Source organism: Actinia tenebrosa, unplaced genomic scaffold (genome assembly GCF_029948245.1).
Source record: "Actinia tenebrosa isolate PJP-AT-01 unplaced genomic scaffold, QUT_ActTen_1.0 PGA_scaffold0__85_contigs__length_37466705, whole genome shotgun sequence".
NCBI lineage: Eukaryota > Metazoa > Cnidaria > Anthozoa > Actiniaria > Actiniidae > Actinia > Actinia tenebrosa.
In genome coordinates, this window is record NW_028292569.1 from 26,753,560 (window position 1) to 26,773,760 (window position 20,201).

The following is a 20,201-nucleotide window of genomic DNA, read 5'->3' on the forward strand; positions in this document are numbered from 1 at the left end:
TGGACAGGAACTGAAAGACAACTAGCATTTTATTATTATATATATATATAAATAGGTCAGTTTACATTGTAGAAATTTGTCGGGAAATATAAGATAATAATAATAATGATAATAATAATAATAAATTACATTTATAAAGCACAGATTAGCACAAGATGTTTATCTGCGCTGAATACAGAAACAATACACAATAACTAGAAAAATAAAAGCTAAATTAATCAATGGGAATTGCAAAAACAACTAAATAAAGGCTTTTCTATAAAAATATGTCTTTTATTATTATTTATTATTATAAGATTAAAATCCATAATGTTATTAGGTTTTTTCAGTATTTTCATGCGTAATTTTCTTATTTTATTAGTTTTATAGATAAAACTGTAGATAGGATGCTATTTTTTCTATATATAGTCCCCCCTCCCCTCCCCTCTCGATTTTAGTCATCTTTGGGAAGTCAAAATTGCGGTCATATGGGAGTTGAAAAGTATCAAATCTTAGAACCTCATGGTAAAGGGAGAAAATATTTGGACAAATAATTTGAGCTAAGACAACAACTTTAAAGCAATAACTAGAGACAATCACTGAGAAGGAGTGGATACTGAGGGGAGTAGGGGAGGGGGTGTGGAAGGTGACATAAAAAATATCCAAAAGAAAGGATTTTAATGAATAACTTCAATTCTTCCTTTCAATTAATAGACATTCAGCTTACCAGAATTAATAACCGGCAAAAAAAACGTAATCGATCTGATCGGGAAGCTTGAACAATTGCCTTCAAAATTCATTTGGGCTGCCTGGATGCTTTCAGTTGCTTCCCATTTGATTTTTAACTTCATTTATATTTTCCCCATGCGTTAAACTAAGGAACCGAAGCGCTCCCACGCATGCAACTTGAACAGAATCTGAAATGCTCGAGAAGCCAAGTTCAGGGTTTACTCGGGCTACCTGAAGCTAAACGTACTAGTCGACATCCAATATTGATTCTTTAATATTTCATAATTACTTTTTTTGGCTATTTGTGGTCTTAAAATCAACTTGTGTTCGAGTCCCTTTCGTTCTAAATCCTGATTTATTATCTTGTATTATATACGTTAGAGAAAAAATGCTCAGGGATCTGCTTTGGCTAGAAAGCTAGCCTAGCCTTGCGCAGCTCAAAGCGAAAGCCACAAATGACTGAAATTAAGACAGGAAGTTCCAAACTAAGGAATCAAAGTGCGCAGAGTCAGTGACCAATTCGAAATCAAATAGCATCACTGAGTATGAGAGCTGAATGCGTGAAAATGAACTTTATCGATCGTATGAATGGCTCGATATATTTTTCTTTGGCTGGAGTCCATCATTGATCAAACAATCACTTATAATTATGTGCCTGCCACCAAATTAAAAAAAGAATAAAGTTTACTATATAGACACTACTGTTTTACGGGAAAATACGCCACTCGTATATTTGATACGAAATCGGGACCTCAGTGGCATATTTTCCATACTGGCTCAGACGTGAATAATGTCACAGTCTTCCCGCTCACTCACTATTGACGCTCGTTGAAACAATTTTTGTTTGTTGATAAAAAGAAAATTACACATTGGCTTGAAGATATGAAGTTTATCTTCTCATCTTCTCATGTTGAAAAATATATATTTCACCACTCAAAGATATATAAACTTTATATTTTCGCGCCACCATGTAATATCTCGCGGTTGAAAAATATATATTTCACCACTCAAGGATATATAAACTTCATAAAGATCCTATTTTGCCGCATTGATTTTCTAGAGGAATAGACCCTATAACGAGCTGGAGAGCCCATTTTACGGTAAACAGCATGTAGTCTTGGTTGCTACAGATAATAGTTAATCCGATTTCCGTGATGTCAAGATGACGAATGCCAGGCAAAAACATCAAGCATCTGTAAATATGCCTACACTCGATCTATTTAGAGTTATAAACCAAGTCACTCGCACAAATAGGTCGCTCGGCTATGAAAGTCCCAATAAGACACCCAAAACAATATACTTGTCATATAATCACTTATTACTTGTAGCATTAAAAATGCCAATGAAACAATTTGATTGAAATAAACATTTATGAAAATATATACCTTTAACCCGCTCCCAAAAGAACAACACCAGCAACACAAGCTAAGAAAAGACGTATTATGTACAAAACAGAAACAGAGTCACATCTATCGCAAAGCACAGTGATCTAAGTAAGCATGCAAATTATACAGGTATACGAGTACCTAAGCATAAATGCTGCCTACAGATCTAATACATAACACGGACAGTGATCTAAGTAAGCATGCAAATTATACAGGTATACAAGTACCTAAGCATAAATGCTGCCTACCGATCTAATACATAACACGGACAGTGACCTAAGTAAGCATGCAAATTATACAGGTATACAAGTACCTAAGCATAAATGCTGCCTACAGATCTAATACAAAGACAATAAACGCACATCACATACATAAAATAACAGCAAAAGGGTTAGATAGGCAGTGATAATGTGTAAGAAAAACCTGAAATCATTTGATCTTGGGCAACAAGTTCATCGGAACGTTCTCAGTGACCCTTTCAAATAAAGCGCCACAGTAGAGTCACATGATATCTTATAACGACGTAAATATTGTTTCAGTGATGTAATGTGCCGTCCATTGATAGTGGCATGCTATGTGCTCATGCTGTGTTAATCCGTACGATGACATGCATTACGCAAGTATTCCCTATGCAATGAATAGAAATGAAATCTGAGACGAGCACTTTGAAAGTGCTGCTTCACGCCGGTAACTAAGCCGTGTAGCTCGTCATGTTTCGAATTCCAAATTACCGCTGTGTTTCTTGATTACAGACTCATTTGCACAGGCTAAGCCTCGAGTTTGTGCAGAATATTCACGTGTTCCAGTCAAGGTCCGTCGAGTTTCAAAGTGTTTGTATTGTTGAAGTTGTGCATTCTTTACTTTACTGTTGCTATTTGTGAATATTTAAACACTGATGCGAGGTTAACCCTGTGTAAATGAGTCTGTAATCAAGGAACACAGCGGTAATTTGGAATTCGAAACGGGTCTATTGATCTGGGCATAGTTAATGGAGCGGAATGGTTGGGAAATCTATTGTTCTAGGTTTTTGTTCGACTTTATCCATTTTTATACAGTCCACCGGAAAAAGACATTTACACATTTACACATATACACATTTAGACTATAATAAATATCACGTGTTTCCTCGAACGTTCTGTCATAAAACAAACGCTGAAATACAATTTAGTCTCCATCTTAAATCCTCACTAAATGGTCGGGGCATTCTGGATTTTCGATTCACGAGTTGAATTTTACATTTAAATTTCAGGCTCACTTTAGTCTAAATGTCTTAATGTGTAAATGTGTAAAGGTCTTTTTTCGATGGACAACATTAATGTCATTGACTGTATGTGTGACCCTGCACAGAAAAGAAAACGTTGCTCCGTTTGTTCATAGTATCCAGGAATATAGAATTTTTTAACCCTAAAAACGTTCTAAAATATTTATTTGTTTATTAATCCTATATGATTAATACAAATTGTTTATTCTGAAAAGGAAATTACCTTTTTCATGCTTTCTTATTTATCATCTAGTAACTTAGCTGTATCTGCGCGGAAATATTTATTCGCATGGTTTGTGGTCATCGAATGAAAGTTTTCACTTTCAAAATGTTCATACGTGAAAATAATAAGGAAATGAGTATTTTTAGCCATACTTGATTTGGTTCATTGTGCACCCTCAGTATCACATGATGGTACGATTCAACATCAAGCGCAAAACAATAGCTTTGTCCTATGGAGTTTCCAAACCATTCCGCTCCATTAACTATGATCTGGGAGACGTCTTTTCATAGTCATGTTTTACGACAAAAAAAACCATTTTTACCCCCAGGAAGAACAAATCCTCGCAGGACTCGGTGCAAGGGGTATATATATCTAACCAGAAACAATAGACCAATTAAGACTGCACTGAAACTATAAGACGGATTTCTATTTTGGAATGGCATTTTACTGTCACCTTGCGTTATGACTTATAACTATATAGAAAGCCTTAATTTTCTTATGCAAACTATTTTTAATTTCAATATAAAAAACAACTGAACAGTTTTTTCCACACATGCTCTCCAAAATATATTTTATAATTACTTGCAATACAAGACCAGTCAACATACTCGGTCTTATTTCTTTTTTATATACACTCAATTGCAAAAACATTATCGGTTTCTACTATCAAAATCATAAAACATAGAGGCTGAGACTGAAAAGTCCGTGGCGGTCAAGGTCGCACCTTCGAGAGCTTCATACATGAACCCCTGGCACGGGAAAATTGAGTAGCCACTCCCTGCATTATCGAAGTAAAATAAATCACCTTTGCTTTTTACTCGTCTCAACTTGAATGCTCTACGTTTAGTTTTATAGCCGACAGTGATTTTGCGATTGATTGTACGGCAGCATGTCTCTTGCTCGTTGTTATTTCCCTTAAACAGGGCTGCCATAAAGCCACTCTCTATATATAACAAGTTAGATAAGACAGGGTTGCCTCTGACTCAACTTAGCATGCTATGTTGCTTATCACTGTTTGGCCTAATAGTAAAAACCTGGCAAAGATATTTTTCATTCATGCTAAATAATAAGCCCCATGCTAATAAGTTGGTTTGAATAAAAACAGACGGGACCCTAAAGTTTTTAATATAAGTTCTATTGGACTAAAAATAACGATGTTTTCCGCCGGACGTATCAAGTCCAAATGCTGTGGCGGAAGAGCAAAATCAAACAATTCATAGTTGTTTAAGAGATGCGAGATATTCTCAATAGTCTCACTACTACACATTGATGAGAAGTCACTGATAAGTATAGAGGCTTTTATCCATCACGTGATGGCAGCCATGTTAGATGGCAGGAACAATACAATCGTTTTACATGAGAAATAATTCAATTCCCGAGAGCAAGGGAGTTTTATTGTTCTCCCATCTAACCACGCGCAGTTCGATCCAAGCTGTATTATGGGCGCCGGCAAGTGATGGTGCAATGCCTCTTTTATCACTCAACTTGGTTCAAATTAAAAACCTGCAATTGTCAAACGTTGATCTGGCCCACTTATACTTAATAATATTTTAATACGTATCATTTTATTAATTTTACCGGCTCTTCTCTGACCTGCTATTGCTCGCTTTAGTTTCTCAATTTTCCCCACCCTTTTCTTCATTGCGCTGTTTTAATTTTTCGTAAAGCTCTGCCAGGTTTGCCGGCTCCAATTATCAAACTGGAGTATAGTAAGACCACTGATAATTGAAAAGAATACTATAAACTTACATTTCCGCTCATAACTCTATTTTCATCTAAAATGAATTACAACGATCATGCATGTCTTAGCGATGCTCGCAAACTTCAACAACATTAGTTTTCTTAAGAAACTTGGCCTGCCATCTAATCTTTATAGCATGACTAATCTACAAAACACGACAATAAATTTCTCATTTCACGAATCAGTAACGAGCAAATTGTAAACATCTCTCTCGCTCCAGTCTCTCGATGATATCACGTCCAAGAACATTCTCAATGGGACAAGTTGTGACTACGAGAAATTTTGTCGAAGGATTCTTAGAAGACTATTATTTACACAGTTTTTTAGTTCAAAAAAGATTTCGTTAGTAATTTAATTCGGTGTAGATTTTATAAGTATAGAAAGTACGTCAAGCCGGTTTTATTCGATAGTTGACCATGGCTTATCACGTACGTGCAGTGATTTTCAGTCACTCGTTTTGATTGCAGGGCCAATGCTGCAGTCCTTTGTACTAATATTTCTTTGTAAAGTAACCTCATTTCAAAACTATAACCATCTTCAAGTCTATTATTTCCAAATTAGAGTGGCTAGCTGTGTTCTCCTCTCACGACTGTCTTCAACTATACTAATATGAAAATCTTATGAACATTAACCAAAAGACTTTTACTTTATCTTCAACTCAACAACTCCAAGATCCTGGCTTTCGTTTCATCGCCTTCTCTTACTTTCCCATGACATTCGTGAACTACATACGCCCAACTCATTACATCCAGCTTGGCGCTGTGTCACCCGGTGATCCGATTACGAAAGTATATACCAAAGTATTTTCTTTGCCTTTTCCGTCTATAATAGAGTTTGTATTTCAGGACTAGACTCCATGCTTTCAAAATGCTTGTTCATAGCTTTGATGCTCTTATTAATTTTATTCCGATGTCCGATCAGCTTGATTCCGATTCTGGCGAGATCGTCCTCCCCAAGGCATTTGATGTGAGCCAAGTCCATATAGCCTGCATTAGCAAAGTTCTCGGCGTATCGAGCCATATTGATGCTGCCAAGCCACTCCTTGACTGTTGTCATCTCATCGAAATGCGTATACGTATTAGGACTGAAAATGAATATCTATTTGTTAATGATTAAGTCAACACGCACGTTTTCAGTAGAGTGCACACCATATATCCGCACAAATTTGTACAAAATAGTAAGTTCAGTAGACCTCAGTACACAGTGGACCGTCAAAACTTTGCAGTAAGAGACCAGTTTCAAATTCCAAATTACCGCTGTGCTCCTTGATTACAGACTCATTTACGCAGGGCTAGCCTCGAATCAGTGTTTAGTAGTTCCCTTCACAGTTTTCTGCGCCATATTGAAAGGTAGCCGTGCCTTTGCCTTTGAGACGAACGGTTAGCTTGCAATGATAGGGACCTTTTTTTAGCACCTTGGACAATTATTCAACGGAACTGTGAAGGGGACTATTTCCACAAATACCAACAGTAAAGTAAAGAATGCACAACTTCAACAATATAAACACTTTGAAGCGACGGATCAAGACTGGAACACGTGAATATTCTGCGCAAAATCGAGGCAAACCCTGTGTAAATGAGTCTGTGAAACACAGCGGTAATTTGGAACTCGCAACTGGTCTATTCGCGACTTTATTCTTGGTTACTTGTGGCTTTACATTCCTGTTCGTTGTTGTTGTCATCGTTTTCGTCGTTATTGTTGTTGTTGTGTTGTTATTTTTGTCGTTTTTCTGATTGTTATCTCACCTTAAACAGTGGTTGGTGTTGAATTCATGATTGATTTTCTCCGGTGATCGAATCATTTCGTCTAATCGCTGGACGATATCAGGAAACTTTGGTCTTGTGTTCTTGTCTTTATCCCAGCAATCCAGCATTAGATTGTGAATCGCTCTTGGACAATTCTAAAATACATACATAAATAAATATTTTGACGCATAAAAAGTGATGTTTGTTGTGTTTATTAATCATTCATGTTTACATCTTGAAGCCGTGTTGTAGAAATATACTGACGCCCCACCCCCACCCTTCTCCACCGTCTTCCTCTTTCTCTCTCCAAAATAAAATCTAAGACATGATTCCTATCTTACCATTGGTGCTGGTAAACGGTATCCTGACTCGACGCGATCCATCACCTAGGAAAAGTAATACAAACTCTGTTATCTTTATTGCTAGAGAAAAAATGGTGTACAAGACCACCCAGTTAACAACGAGATCTCTCCTGTCCCATATCCTCTTCCACTTTCAAAAACAATGTTGGATTCAGGAGGTGTCTCGGAGGGATTGGTCGTGTTGGTCGTAATTCAAAATGGAGCATAAGACATATAGATACTCGGGAATTTACTTGAGTAACTATGAAACAATCGTTCCAAAAAAGTCCAGGTCCGCCTTCAAGGTTCGCACATTTAGTCCGACAAACCTTAACCTGGAACCTCTCACACACACATAAAAAAAGGTTTTATATTGGGAAATAAAATTTTAAAAGTATGTACCTGATAGTTGTCCCAGTCCCAGTATGGTCGTTCACTAAATGACATTATCTCCCACATGAGAATACCAAAGCTCCAAACATCACTCGCTGAAGAAAACTTTCGGTACCGAATAGCTTCGGGTGCCGTCCAACGAACAGGAATCTTGCCACCCTTTATGATAAGATGACATTGGTAAGAAATGTATAAATAGTCTACAATATGCCTTGAAAAAATTTGGAATCAATAAGCCTCGCGATGTATTGGGTTTGCACTGATCACGCTGATAGAGAGAACTGTCAGGACACGGAACTGCTGTCAATCGAATAAATCGTTCCGATGTACCTTTTAGCGGATCCCGTGCCCCTTTACCTACAATCACGATTTATTTGATTTACGGCGTACATTGCCTAATTAACATGTCTCGATAGTTGTCTCGATAAGCCTGAAGCAATGAAAACAGTGGTTAATTTTAGCACCAACAAGGTTAGAGGCTCTTGCCACTCAAGTATCGCGGGACAACGGGAAATCTAAAAACGAAAAAAATCCAACAAATTAAATTACCTGAGTTTGATACTCCGAATCAGGGTTATCTTCAGAATCGTCCAGTTCACGTGATAAGCCAAAGTCAGCCACTTTGCTCGCCATGTTGTCTGCAACCAAGATGTTCCGTGCCGCCAGGTCCTGTACAAGAACAGATACGTGATAGTTAATAAGCCAAACTTTTATATCCTAAAATTCTGCCGGTCTTGATAACCTTTATCTTTGAGCGATAAATCTCAGCCAAGTGCAAGAATAGTCTATTTAGTGAGGTGCAAAATTAATCAGTGCGGAAGCTAGAAGTTTGACTTTAGGGGCAATATTGTGGAAGGCGATGATAATGATGATAATGGAGACAGTCATGATTAAGTTGATGATATTGATAATGATGATGGTGAGCCAAGTGAGGCCGATCGAGATTTGTTGCTAGGCTAGATGCCAAACATGTGTCCTATTTAACGGCATTGTCGATATTGTTGAATAATCTATAGAGGCCCTAAAGTAGAACAAGTTGTTGCTTACCCTGTGAATATAGCTCATTCCAGACAGGTACGCCATCCCAGCCGCTACTCCTCGTGCTATACCCAGCAACTGCAGGGTCGTCAGCTGGCCATCATGGTTCTAACGAACACGGAACCAAAATGTTAACATCAAATAATCAATTCAAATAATTAATAAGCAAATAAACATCGTCCTTGTTTTACGAGGGTAGCACTTAATAGCCAGTGGCAAGCATGTGGCCCTTGTTCCATGATCGAATTGGAATGAGAAATTGATTTTTGCGGAGGTAGGAAAACCGGAGCCCTCTGTTGGACCACTGTTTTATGTTATATATAGACCAATGTTTTTTTCATTCTCTTACCGCTAGGCATTAAGACAAGTCTCTGCGACCGCTAGGATATGATCTCTTGAGAAAAAAATCTGCCGGGGATTTTACTCTTATATTGTTTGCTTCTAACATGCATATTTTATTTCGGTGTCTTCTCGCAGCCACAAGCGATTTTCAGTCCTTTTTAAATCCTTACCCCCAAGAAATTCAAAGATTCAGGTTATTTCTGACACTTAATAACCCTTGTGCCGTCAAATGGTGGTGTTGCAGTTGGAGGTGCCGGTGGTGCAATGGATTGGTAGTGTGGGGGAGGAGGAGTTGGAGATTTAAATTCAAATTCAACTGCTTGCCCAATACTGACTAAACGTCTGAAATTACGCACCTTGAGGAAGTGGTCCAACGATCCATTGGCCATGAATTCAGTAATAATCATCATAGGTGTGTCAGGACTGCGGGTCACGACACCATTCAAGGCAATCACGTTAGGATGTTTGAATTGCCCCATGATTGAAGCCTCTAGTATGAAGTCCTCGCGGTTCTTTTGAGTAGACTTTGGCTGAAAAACAAGATCGTAACAAATTTATACGAGATAGATGTCTTTATACTCAAGGATAATACTTGCCATTGTATAGAGTTGCATTTCCTGCGCGTCCCCATGAGTTCAAAATTAAGAAAATCATGCATTTTACCTTTAAGATTTTAACAGCAACGGTTTCAGTTTTGCCATCATCGCACGTGAAAGTTCCTTTGTAGACTTCTGCGAATTCCCCTAAAAAACAACAGTATGATCATGCTTTTTGCTGGGCAAATTCAGGACACGAATACGGGCGTGTGAAGTCCACATTTCAAAGCGGAGGGATTCCCGAGGGATTCCCGGAATTCCCCCGTCAACAAAAATTAACATGTCCGCATCCGTGGAACAAGACTTAATAGCCCTTTTTACCCTAGAAAACCAAGGTATATTTATTCAAGGCCAAGTCACTCACCTCCACCAATCAGCTTCTCCAGTTTTATATTCTTTCGATCAATCTCTTCTGTCACACTCATTAGCGCCTCCATGGGGTTGCCATAGTTACTAGGATCGATGTACAGCTTGTGGCCATCGACATGCTGCATCAGTCCATCTCCTTGAGAAATAAATTTATTTCATTATTAATAAAATAGTGAATAGATATTTGATTTTCCAATTTATCATCTATGGCAAGAACCCAGAATCGTACCCAGTCTTCACTCACGCTTTTTAATGCGCGCGAAGGCTTTTCCTTCGTTCCCTTGATGTACCGGGAACTCACTAAATCCTTCCCATCAACCACAGTGTGACATCAGTGAGAGGAAAAGCGACTGGGTAAAAGTCTGGCAAGAACCGAGATGGTATGCATGACATCCGTTATTGGTGTGGGTTAGACGCTACCGAACCTTTTCCACTAACGTCCGTTAGTATGTGCCAGCAAGATGATATTTTCATTAACTCCGGCGTAAAATTGAAGTGTATTGTTACTATTTGAGATTTTGCCTGCAGGATCCTTTGAGGTACATTGCACTAATTTACAATCCCAGAGCCGTAACCAGAACTTTTACACGGAGGGTGCACATCGAATAAAATTGGACTATTGATCGGTTTTTATTAGGGAGGTGCAAAGGCAATGATTTGCAGAACCAAAAAAAAAGGTAACCAGAAAAAAGCAGAACAAAAAAAAAAAAAAAAAAAAGGGGGGGGGGGGGGGGGAGATAGATCAGATGAGCGAACCTTAAGCTTTTATGGGGGTGCACGTGCACCCTGTGCTCCCCCTGGTTACGGCCCTGAATCCCCATTTAAAAAAAATCGCCATACACATCCCACAATCAATCCATTAAGAAATAGCAAAGAGTGTTCACTGCCAGGGTTTCTTTCGTACGTCCTCAATGGTTAACATTCTATTCAACAAGATTTGTTTTAACCTTCATTTTTAACCGCAATGGATATCCCTTTCCAATTGAACGCCTTAACAAACATAAGGTATTATCATGTAAGTTAATGGTTAACCAATATATTTGCTTTGGGCAGAATACTGTCTCTAATAAGGACACAGTTGAGTCCTGACCTTGTTTTATGACCACAAATAGCTATCCCTCCCACCTTCACTCTAACACATATGCCAAACAAATATGAGTGAGTTTAAATTGGTTAACCAACATACACTGTAAAGATGGCTACTAGGAGGATAATAGCTTCCTAAAGAACACTGACGCCCTACCGAAAGGTTCGCTTCGCCCTGAAGTCTAAGCGGTAAGGGAAAGCCATCTGGATGCCAAACCTACGCAATTCATTAAAAAAGCATGGCTTTCCCGACCATGTGATCAGATGCTCATTTTGGCACGATGAATCACTTGAATAGTTCTCAACCAGCATGTGCGCGTGCTAATAAAAATAAAGATTTAAAGGTGGAGTCGAGAAAAAAGCTCACTCCATATATGGTATGATCTTTTCCATATTTGGATTGTGCGGAAAACCGGCAAAAAGGCCGTCGTTTTATAACGATTTCGACATGAACATTTTTGAAGAAGAAAAGAAAAGAAAAAAAAGACAAATAAAAAAAAAAACTTTGGAAAATCGAGGAAGGATACAGGGACGATGCTAACTCGTGGGTCTGCCTCGCAGACAACAGACTCAGGGAAATACGACACTCAATGTTTGATACGTATCTTGGAAACAGATTATAAACCTACCTAGCTTTTCCATACTGAACGCACGTGCTCGAATGTATCTCCTGCGAACCAAAACCAAAGCAATCATCAAATCAACACTCACGGAGACAAACTGTCTGTGAAATGTTCAAATAGGTAAGAGTCCCTGCCGACCGCACACTTCAGTAACAGTAATGTGTTGTACATTCATTAACAGAACGATTAAAAGTCTATCGACTAGTATAAATAATTGAAGGCGGCGAATGATATATTGGTTCTAGAGGTTCTCTCAAGATAAGGGAATTTGTTTTGAGTCGGTTAATTGGAATGTCGCCAGGGTTTTTGATCAGTGATTAAACATGTGATATGATGATTTGAAATGATGGTCTTTTTCTGATGAAGAGATACGGGGTTTGAATATTTTATAAACGTTTTGAGGTATTTTTATTTTTCGGCCTTTTTTGATTAGCAAGGTTATCTTAAAAGCCTTGAAATAAAGGACAAATTAGAAATATAGGAAGCGGAATTATTCGATTCCTTACGACCAATCAGAATGCACCGTTACAGCCAAGCACAGCAGGACACATTCGTACTGTACGTTTTTAATGAAGCTCCAGAAAAATGTTATAATTTTTTCAGAACCGTTGACATCGATTATTTTTGTATCTTCACTAGTTTATTTACAATTTACAAATACGCCTTGTCAAGGACTTTCACATGGTGCATTCTGATGATCTAGATTTGTTACGAACCTTTGTTAAAAACTATTTATATCTTAAACACAAAGCCCTCAACTTGAACTAGGAGACCCCTATAGGGTATGCGCATGACAAACCTAACTTGCGATAGCCGCTGATCAATTGTACTGTGTACTCACCTTCGTTTTCGATGTAGACAGACGATGACGAGTATGAGAATGAGGATCAAGAACACACCAGCTGCCCCTACAATCCCAGCCAAGATCTCCCACGAAAAAGCTAGAAGTTATAGAATAAATATATATATATATATAAAACACATATATATATATATATATATATATATATATATATATATAAATAAAAAAACATGAGACAGAATCTGAGAGGGGGAAATTCCCGGATAGCTTTATTGGGGAAATCGAGATCCCTCACAAAAAAAGAAAAAAGTAGGAGAGAGAGAGAGAGAGAGAGAGAGAGAGAGAGAGGGGGGGGGGGGGGGGGGGGGGGTACGGTGAGAAAGGGTAGCATGGGTATTCTACTACGCTGCTAAGGCGTCGTCCTCTCACCAGTTCAAGGCTTTGGTGAGGGTAAGCCATTTGTATGGCCGTATGTTAGATAAATCTTCGTGGTTAATACATTTTTGCCATCTTTAAATTAACGGCTAATTATTTATTTAGTTCCCCATCCATTTTCAAGAAACATAAATAAGGTAAGAAGATACGTACTGCCGAAATTAATATCCTAGCGAATATTTTTATACTTTTACTCACGCATGGTATTGATCTTTCCTGGAGGAAGAAGCTGCTGTGTTTTACTGGGTTGACCAAGACCATGTTTTGTACCCGCTCGAACCTTAACAAGGATAGAAGAAAAAAAAACAGAAATTAGATACAGCCATGAGAGCAAAGGAGAGTATGCAAGGATACTACTTTTGTCGTTATTGTTGTTGTTTGTTTTTTGCTTTACAGCTCATCATCATCATTAGGTCAAGCCTCCTGCGAAAAAAATTTTTTTGTTTGCTTTCGGCTTTGATTCAATGAGTTTTTCCCTCCCCCCTCTCCCCCTGCTCCCAGATATATTACACACAAGTGCTTACTTTCAACTATTATTGATCTTATGTATCATTACGTACGTACGTATTATACTGTATTGTAATGCATATAGTATACTACTATCTATTATACCTGGAAATAATACTCATTTCCTTCTTGCAGACCATTAATAGTAGCATTACATGAGGTTGTGTTCAATATTTTCAGTCTAGACGGCTGATTCACAGGATAGTATACCACTTGATAATACATGATGACGCCATTTTTTTCTTGAACGTTCCAGCTTAAGAAGACGGACGACGAACTGACTGATTTAGCGACAATTATCTCTGGAATCCCGGGAACTATATAAGAAAATAAAATAGTTGAAAATGTAGTCCGTGAATTCATCAAAGTTCATCAAAAGTTTGGACTCGTTTTTTTTATTTATTTATTTATTTTTTAAATCTTAATTATTATTATTATTATTCATTTATTTATTATTTTATTATTATTATTTATTTGTTGTTGCGGATTAGCAACCCTTTACCTTAAAGCAATGACTGACGCCTGTGAAGGCTATGTATTTTTCTAATGATTTTGAAAATATTGCATAGTTGTCATCCAAGATGGCTGTCAAACATCACGTGACTCCTTGTGGTATCATCTATAAAGCTCGATGCTGGCCAGGTGGGTCGAGTGGGAACAACGTTACATCTAGTATATGAACCCTCACCCCTCCTCCCCCCGTTTTTATTCCTAGACCTTCCTGACTCAAAAAAAAGTCCCTCAAAAATCTTTTACTTACTCGTTTCGTTAGTCCGCAGTTTGACCTCAGAAAAAGCAGCTTCCATTTTGTTCTTCTCGGCCACTTGACTGACTCCATTTTTAGCAAACACCCTGAACTTATAATAACTGTAGGGGGATAAGTACTTGACGTTAGCTAGAGTCGAGATGTTGGTGATTTCCTTGAGATAAATCTTGACCTGGGGAGTACATTCCTCTGTGCACTCGTTCCCTTTGTCGTCACATCTTTTGCACTCCACTTGGTAATACAAGTCTGACCTGCCTCCGAGGTCCGACGGCAAAGACCATTTCATTCTCACAAAAGTGGCGTTAAAGAAAATGGTGTCTAAATCCCGCGGTGCTGAAGGCGGTTCTAAAAATAGTTGAGAAAAAAAATATGGATTAAATTTTTAAAAGAATTAATACTTCAAATTCATTCTGATCCGCTTTGAAGGATTATCGTCTTACTGGGTTTTTAGTGAGATAACGCTAAGAGCTAAAGACAATACAGGGCAAATATCCTGTAATACGGCTATTCTTTATCATTATCCCGTTAAAACAGACCCATTCAATGGCCACTGGAAAATATTTCTCAAAATTATTTTACTTATTTTGAATATACATATCATTCTCATGAAAACGGATTTTTTAACGAGATAAATCAATTTTTCCCCTTATACCTATTAAGACATTACTGGTGAAAAAAGAATACTCAAGGAAATGCAAGACACGTGCTCTAAAACAAAATTCCGAATAAAAAACCCCGCCTAAATGGCTTATTCTACATCGTCGTAGACGAGAATAGCTGTGCCGCCATTTTTGGAGAGTTTAATCAAAAATATATAGTGCTCCTAAATAGCACACACATAATCGTCAACCAAGTTGTTTCCTTGACATTTCATGACGAGTACCCTTGAAATCTTGGTCCGACAATGTCATGGAAGCATTTTGATTGACGTCCACCAAAACCCTATTTGTCGCGATGGAACTGTAAAAAAGCGCGGGAAAATTGTGAAGGCGCCTTGACGACGGAGAAACGCTAGCACCATGCAAATATGGTTACATAGTTGGAAACTACTATAAAAGTACTCGAGCATGTACTCACGTGTGCAGTTGTAAAATACAGCCTCCGTTTCCGATCTAAAGAAACCAGGTATACATTGACACCTTGTCCTGTCATTGACATGTTTGCTGTTGCCTGGACACGGTGTACAGCTGGTGTTATTGACCGTGCTCTTGTATGTACCTTTAGGACAAGCTGGGGGGAAGGAAATCACGATTTGAGTATATGAATGTCATCAACTTTTGCGCCATTACAGCAGGTTACCTTTAACATCAAAGTCAGAGCAGGAAATAATAATAAGGTTTTGAGTTGTTGTTAAAGACCCATTGCCACTTACCGTGATGCACCGCGGTCATAGATGAATTCCGTGGTCCATGAAATTCAAAGATTAAAATATTGAATAATAACTTCATATTAAATCCTTTCCGACATAGCACTAAGGCACAATAATTATTCTTTTACATTCTTTTAAGAGTTTATTCAAAAGGTTGGAATTGTTTTTTCAGTGGTGACACGATTCAAAGTGTAAACAAATTGTAATGCATCATGGTAAGTGGCAATGGTCTTTAATTGTTGGTTGTAGAGAAGAGACTTGTAGAAACGCATCTGCCCAACGAACGGGTTCCGCTGAATGTCTCTTGTTCCCACGGGAACCTTTACATAAATGTTATGATTAACCCCCACCACTCCCGGCCCCCAAAAGAGCCGCGGCCATATTTATCGTCAGCTTTTTATTTTCGTCAGTATACATTCCCCCATATCATCATCACCATCTTCATATTATCGTTATCGTTATTACCGTAAAAATCAACTTCTAAATTTCAATTGAAATCCAGTGGAAGAGCCACTCTGTGAAATCCACTGTTAATCCCATTATTTATTATTTATTTATTTATCATTGTCATTATCATTGTCTATACCTTTGCATTCGGAACCCGACATAATAAACACCTTCTCGTAGCCAGCTTCGCAGAGACACTCCCCTCGATTCAAATCTTTGCTCCATTTTCCATCAGCTTCACAATATCCAAACAAATCGTTAGCATTTGTCATTGGTTGAGCATGCTCCGTACACGACCCCTTCACTTGAACCGAACCATTAGCAGGTGAAGTGGTCAGCGGCAGCTGAATAAGACTTGAAGACAAAGCCAACGACGGACATCGATAATAATGCACATGAAAGCCATAGACGACGAAGCAGCCTCCTCTGTAGTGCAACGCCAGATACACATAGTTATTCCCAGGTTTTATCTTGAAAGAAAGCGTTTCAAAATTCTGTGCCTCTTGTACCTTCGAAACCGATATTACCTTAGGATCCAATGTTCCAATTTTTTCATACGAAGACCCGCTCGTTAAATAAGGGTCGGGAATTTTGTCGGGTGTATAAAGATTCGATGTCTGGTGAGCGTATAAATTGAAGTTATGTTTACAGTATTTGGCATTTTTAATTGCAGAGCAGTTTTGAACTGCATAGTCTATTGCGATGTCAATTTTCTTGGCATGTTGAACGTCGATGACGTCACTTCGTAACCACGTGTTTGGTTGTCCGCTTGGCGAAACGTCACATGCGTAATAGTATATCTTGGTCTGGCTTCCGTCCAGTAATGTAGCGTAGTTCCACTGGAGAGAGAGAAGAGAAGGAAAAAAAAAAAAAACAGATACAAATGGAATGAAATCAATAGCGAAATACGACAGTTCAGATTTCTCAGATTTCGATTTCTATTTTTTGTCACTTCACTTCAACATGATGTCACTTCGACATGATACTGAAGTTTTCATTCGGTTTCAATATACGTACCATGGTTTGGGTGCCACTTGGTGTCCAAGTCCATTTCCATGTAGACTTGCTCTTGTCAGGCACGCTCATTATTTGAACTTTAAAAAAAAAATACGGGGAAAGTAATTATATTATTATAATAAAGATATTAATACTAATTGAATAAAAAAAGGACTATACGCGTCTTATTCCATAGTTGCATCATTTTTTTCCTTTTTTCTTTCTTTCTTTTTTTTTTTTTTCTTTTTTCTTTCCGATCCCTTCTCTTCCTTTTCCCCCCAAATTGCTCCTTTGGGGTCTATTTGTCTTTATTTGGTCTATTTGGTAGTTTAAAAATATTCAAATGTCTCTATTTTTTAATGTCAAGTTCATTTTGTCTTCCTCTCTAGCGCCATATTCTTATAAGCGTCATATCGCTTTTACCCTAAACTCCCTAAATGGATATCCAGTATCCTTAAGATAAGTATTTTAAAAAATGTCGAGTCCTTGTGTTAGGATGAAGTTTCCCTTTACATTTCTTTCCTTTGTTTCTTGATTATTTTCCAACCGTAACCTCGTTCTATGCAGGAGGGCTTCCGAATCACCTCTATATAAACAAGCCCTCGAGCTAACACGTGAAGTTCAATAAGTTTAATTCGGTCTCAATCAAATCGAAATGGCTTCAAAGAAAAGCACTAAAAATACGTAACAAAATGTAAATAACTATCACCTTTGGCTCTCGGAACCACTTATAAACACCAATGACATGTGTACTCAATGAAAATTGATCGGAAAATATACAAAAGCGATTATGAAGGAGAGAGAGAGAAAGGTTTAGTACGGCTAAACGTTTTCATGAGTCAACATATGATATAGTATTGATGTAAAGTGTCAAAATCATTGACAGCTTGCTTAATTTAACTCAAGGCAAAACCACTTTAGCGAAAAAATCATCTTACTTATTAGGCCAATCAATTAGCTTAATTTCCCAAAAATCAATATTTCTAAACATTGTACGAGAAGCACAGAACATGCCGTTTTTAGATATTTCGTAAGATGAAGACAGATGTTTTGAAATCATACATTCTATCCTGTGGTAGGGATGACGTTTGATGAAAAATATTTGAACATAAAACAAGTCATTGAAATCATGAAGGAACTTGAAAAAATTCGCCCTAGATAAGAGCCGAGAAAGGAAAAGGAAGGAAAACCGCATTATTTGGTTTTCAACTTAAGATACTAGTTATATATTGCTTATCAAAACAAATTATCTAAATGTTCACGGTAGGGGGGCTATTTTATCTCGATAACCTTACTAATTGTATGATTGGGGCACTTGGTTCATTTTAGACGGAACAAAGCGACTTTATAAAATACGAATTGAATATCTACGTTCATAACAGCATGTGAAGGTTAGGAAAACATCCAAGGAGGAGGTACACGCGCTCAAAAGCGTACCTGTTGTTCTAGACACTTTGATTTCCAAAACAAGCTATTCTTTTCATCGCTGTTATGACATCGGGTCATTCGGCTAAACGCTCTGGGACCAACACTTTATAAATATTACAATTTAGCCGGGGGTTTTCATACACAGAATTCACAAATACGGAAATGCTTATCTGTCGTGTGGTAATCGAATGATTGAACTTATTAAAGGTTATGTTAAAAATGCAATGATAAAGGAATATTTGCAGAATTAAACAGAATCAAACAAATGTCAATCACGCATGAAAATGAAACAGAACTTATAACGTAAATTTTGTATTTATTTCTTCGCTAAATTATATGCGTTTATTGTTAGCATTTTACTTGGTTATTGACACAGCATATTTTTTTAACACACTAACACACAAATTCGCGTCCATAAATGGTAATAACCATGAATGTTTAGTATAACTCGCACTAGGAATATAATCTGATAAAGTTGAGAGGGAGTCTTATCTTTGCTGGAAAATAGCTATAATAACCGACTCCACAAGACTTTTTGGTATTCAAAGTATGTGAGATTAGCTACCATTCAAGGAAATAATGATTATAGGAACTTGATTTTTCAGTAACATTTCTCAGCTTTAGCCGATAAGTTTCCTCCTTAGTCGTAGCTTTTTTTTCTTTCAGTTTTTTTTCTTTCAGTTTTTTCTCCTTAAAAGGAGCTTTTTCTTGAACCAAGGAGGTAATACCTCTCTACTTCAACCAAAGAGAAAGCAAAATAATAATAATAATAATCATAGATTAAAATATTTGTACTTTATTATTATATGAAATTTGAGATTTGGGAGAATTATTCATTCAATTATTTTGAAAAGTGGACCAAGTACCAATCTCTGCAGCGCAAATAATACCCTTTCTAATTTAAGAGGAACAATTTTGCGAGGCTTTTGTGATGGTTAATCCTCGCCGTTTTGTAATTATCGTAGGGAGGAACGATTTGCTTAATGATTACATTAAAAAAGAAAAATAAACTTTGTCAGATCTGGTTATACTGGGTTTTAAAAAAGGTCCCAAGACCGATCGCTGTGGCATATACTAAGCCCATTTTGCAATGGGCCGAAACTTATATGGCTTTTTTTTTTTCTTTCTTGTAACGGAAAAGAACTACAAGCTTCTTGCTATCTAAAATTTCCTCCTCCCGATAATTTTGGCTACGTAGACCAAAACAAGCATGGCTACAAGAGATAAATTATTTTTCACTCCACACTGTTACTATCAAAATCAAACAAAAGCTATCAAACAAACTTGGAATTTCGTTTGGTTAGTTTTAGCTAACAGATACGGGTCAGAACACTGTCAAGCCTATTAAACTAAATGTTACGGAGAATTAAAGTGAAACCCCAAACATTTATCATATTTGCATGAAAGTTAAACTGTCGGTCACTATCTGCTTGTATGCTAAATGTACTAAAGCAACGTCACGTCAAAACAGGAACATATATCTCTTGAGGGTAAAAAACACAAAGCCCCTTTTTTGTGAAGATAAAATGAAGCATATTCACAAAACAATGGGCTTCATTGTCCGAGTTTGGGCCACGGCACAGCTAGATCGATAAAATCT

The 20,201-nt window shown here is 37.5% G+C and overlaps 2 protein-coding genes across 2 annotated transcripts in view; one reads left to right on the forward strand and one right to left on the reverse strand.

Moving 5' to 3' along the window:
• Positions 1 to 20,201, forward strand: part of LOC116309077 (extracellular calcium-sensing receptor) — an 87,413-nt gene that overhangs the window by 56,762 nt on the left and 10,450 nt on the right. The window lies entirely within an intron of this gene.
• On the reverse strand, positions 4,686 to 17,267 carry LOC148913974 (ephrin type-A receptor 4-like). The gene is made up of 17 exons (XM_089038223.1): positions 17,195 to 17,267; positions 16,317 to 17,016; positions 15,439 to 15,591; positions 14,356 to 14,706; positions 13,701 to 13,912; positions 13,287 to 13,368; positions 12,693 to 12,792; positions 11,858 to 11,898; positions 10,138 to 10,278; positions 9,841 to 9,920; positions 9,534 to 9,707; positions 8,845 to 8,943; positions 8,347 to 8,466; positions 7,807 to 7,956; positions 7,405 to 7,449; positions 7,064 to 7,218; positions 4,686 to 6,402 (listed from the first exon to the last, which is right to left on the reverse strand). The coding sequence occupies exons 1-17, from the start codon at positions 17,261 to 17,263 to the stop codon at positions 6,141 to 6,143; spliced, it is 2,934 nt and encodes a 977-aa protein (XP_088894349.1). The 5' UTR covers positions 17,264 to 17,267; the 3' UTR covers positions 4,686 to 6,140.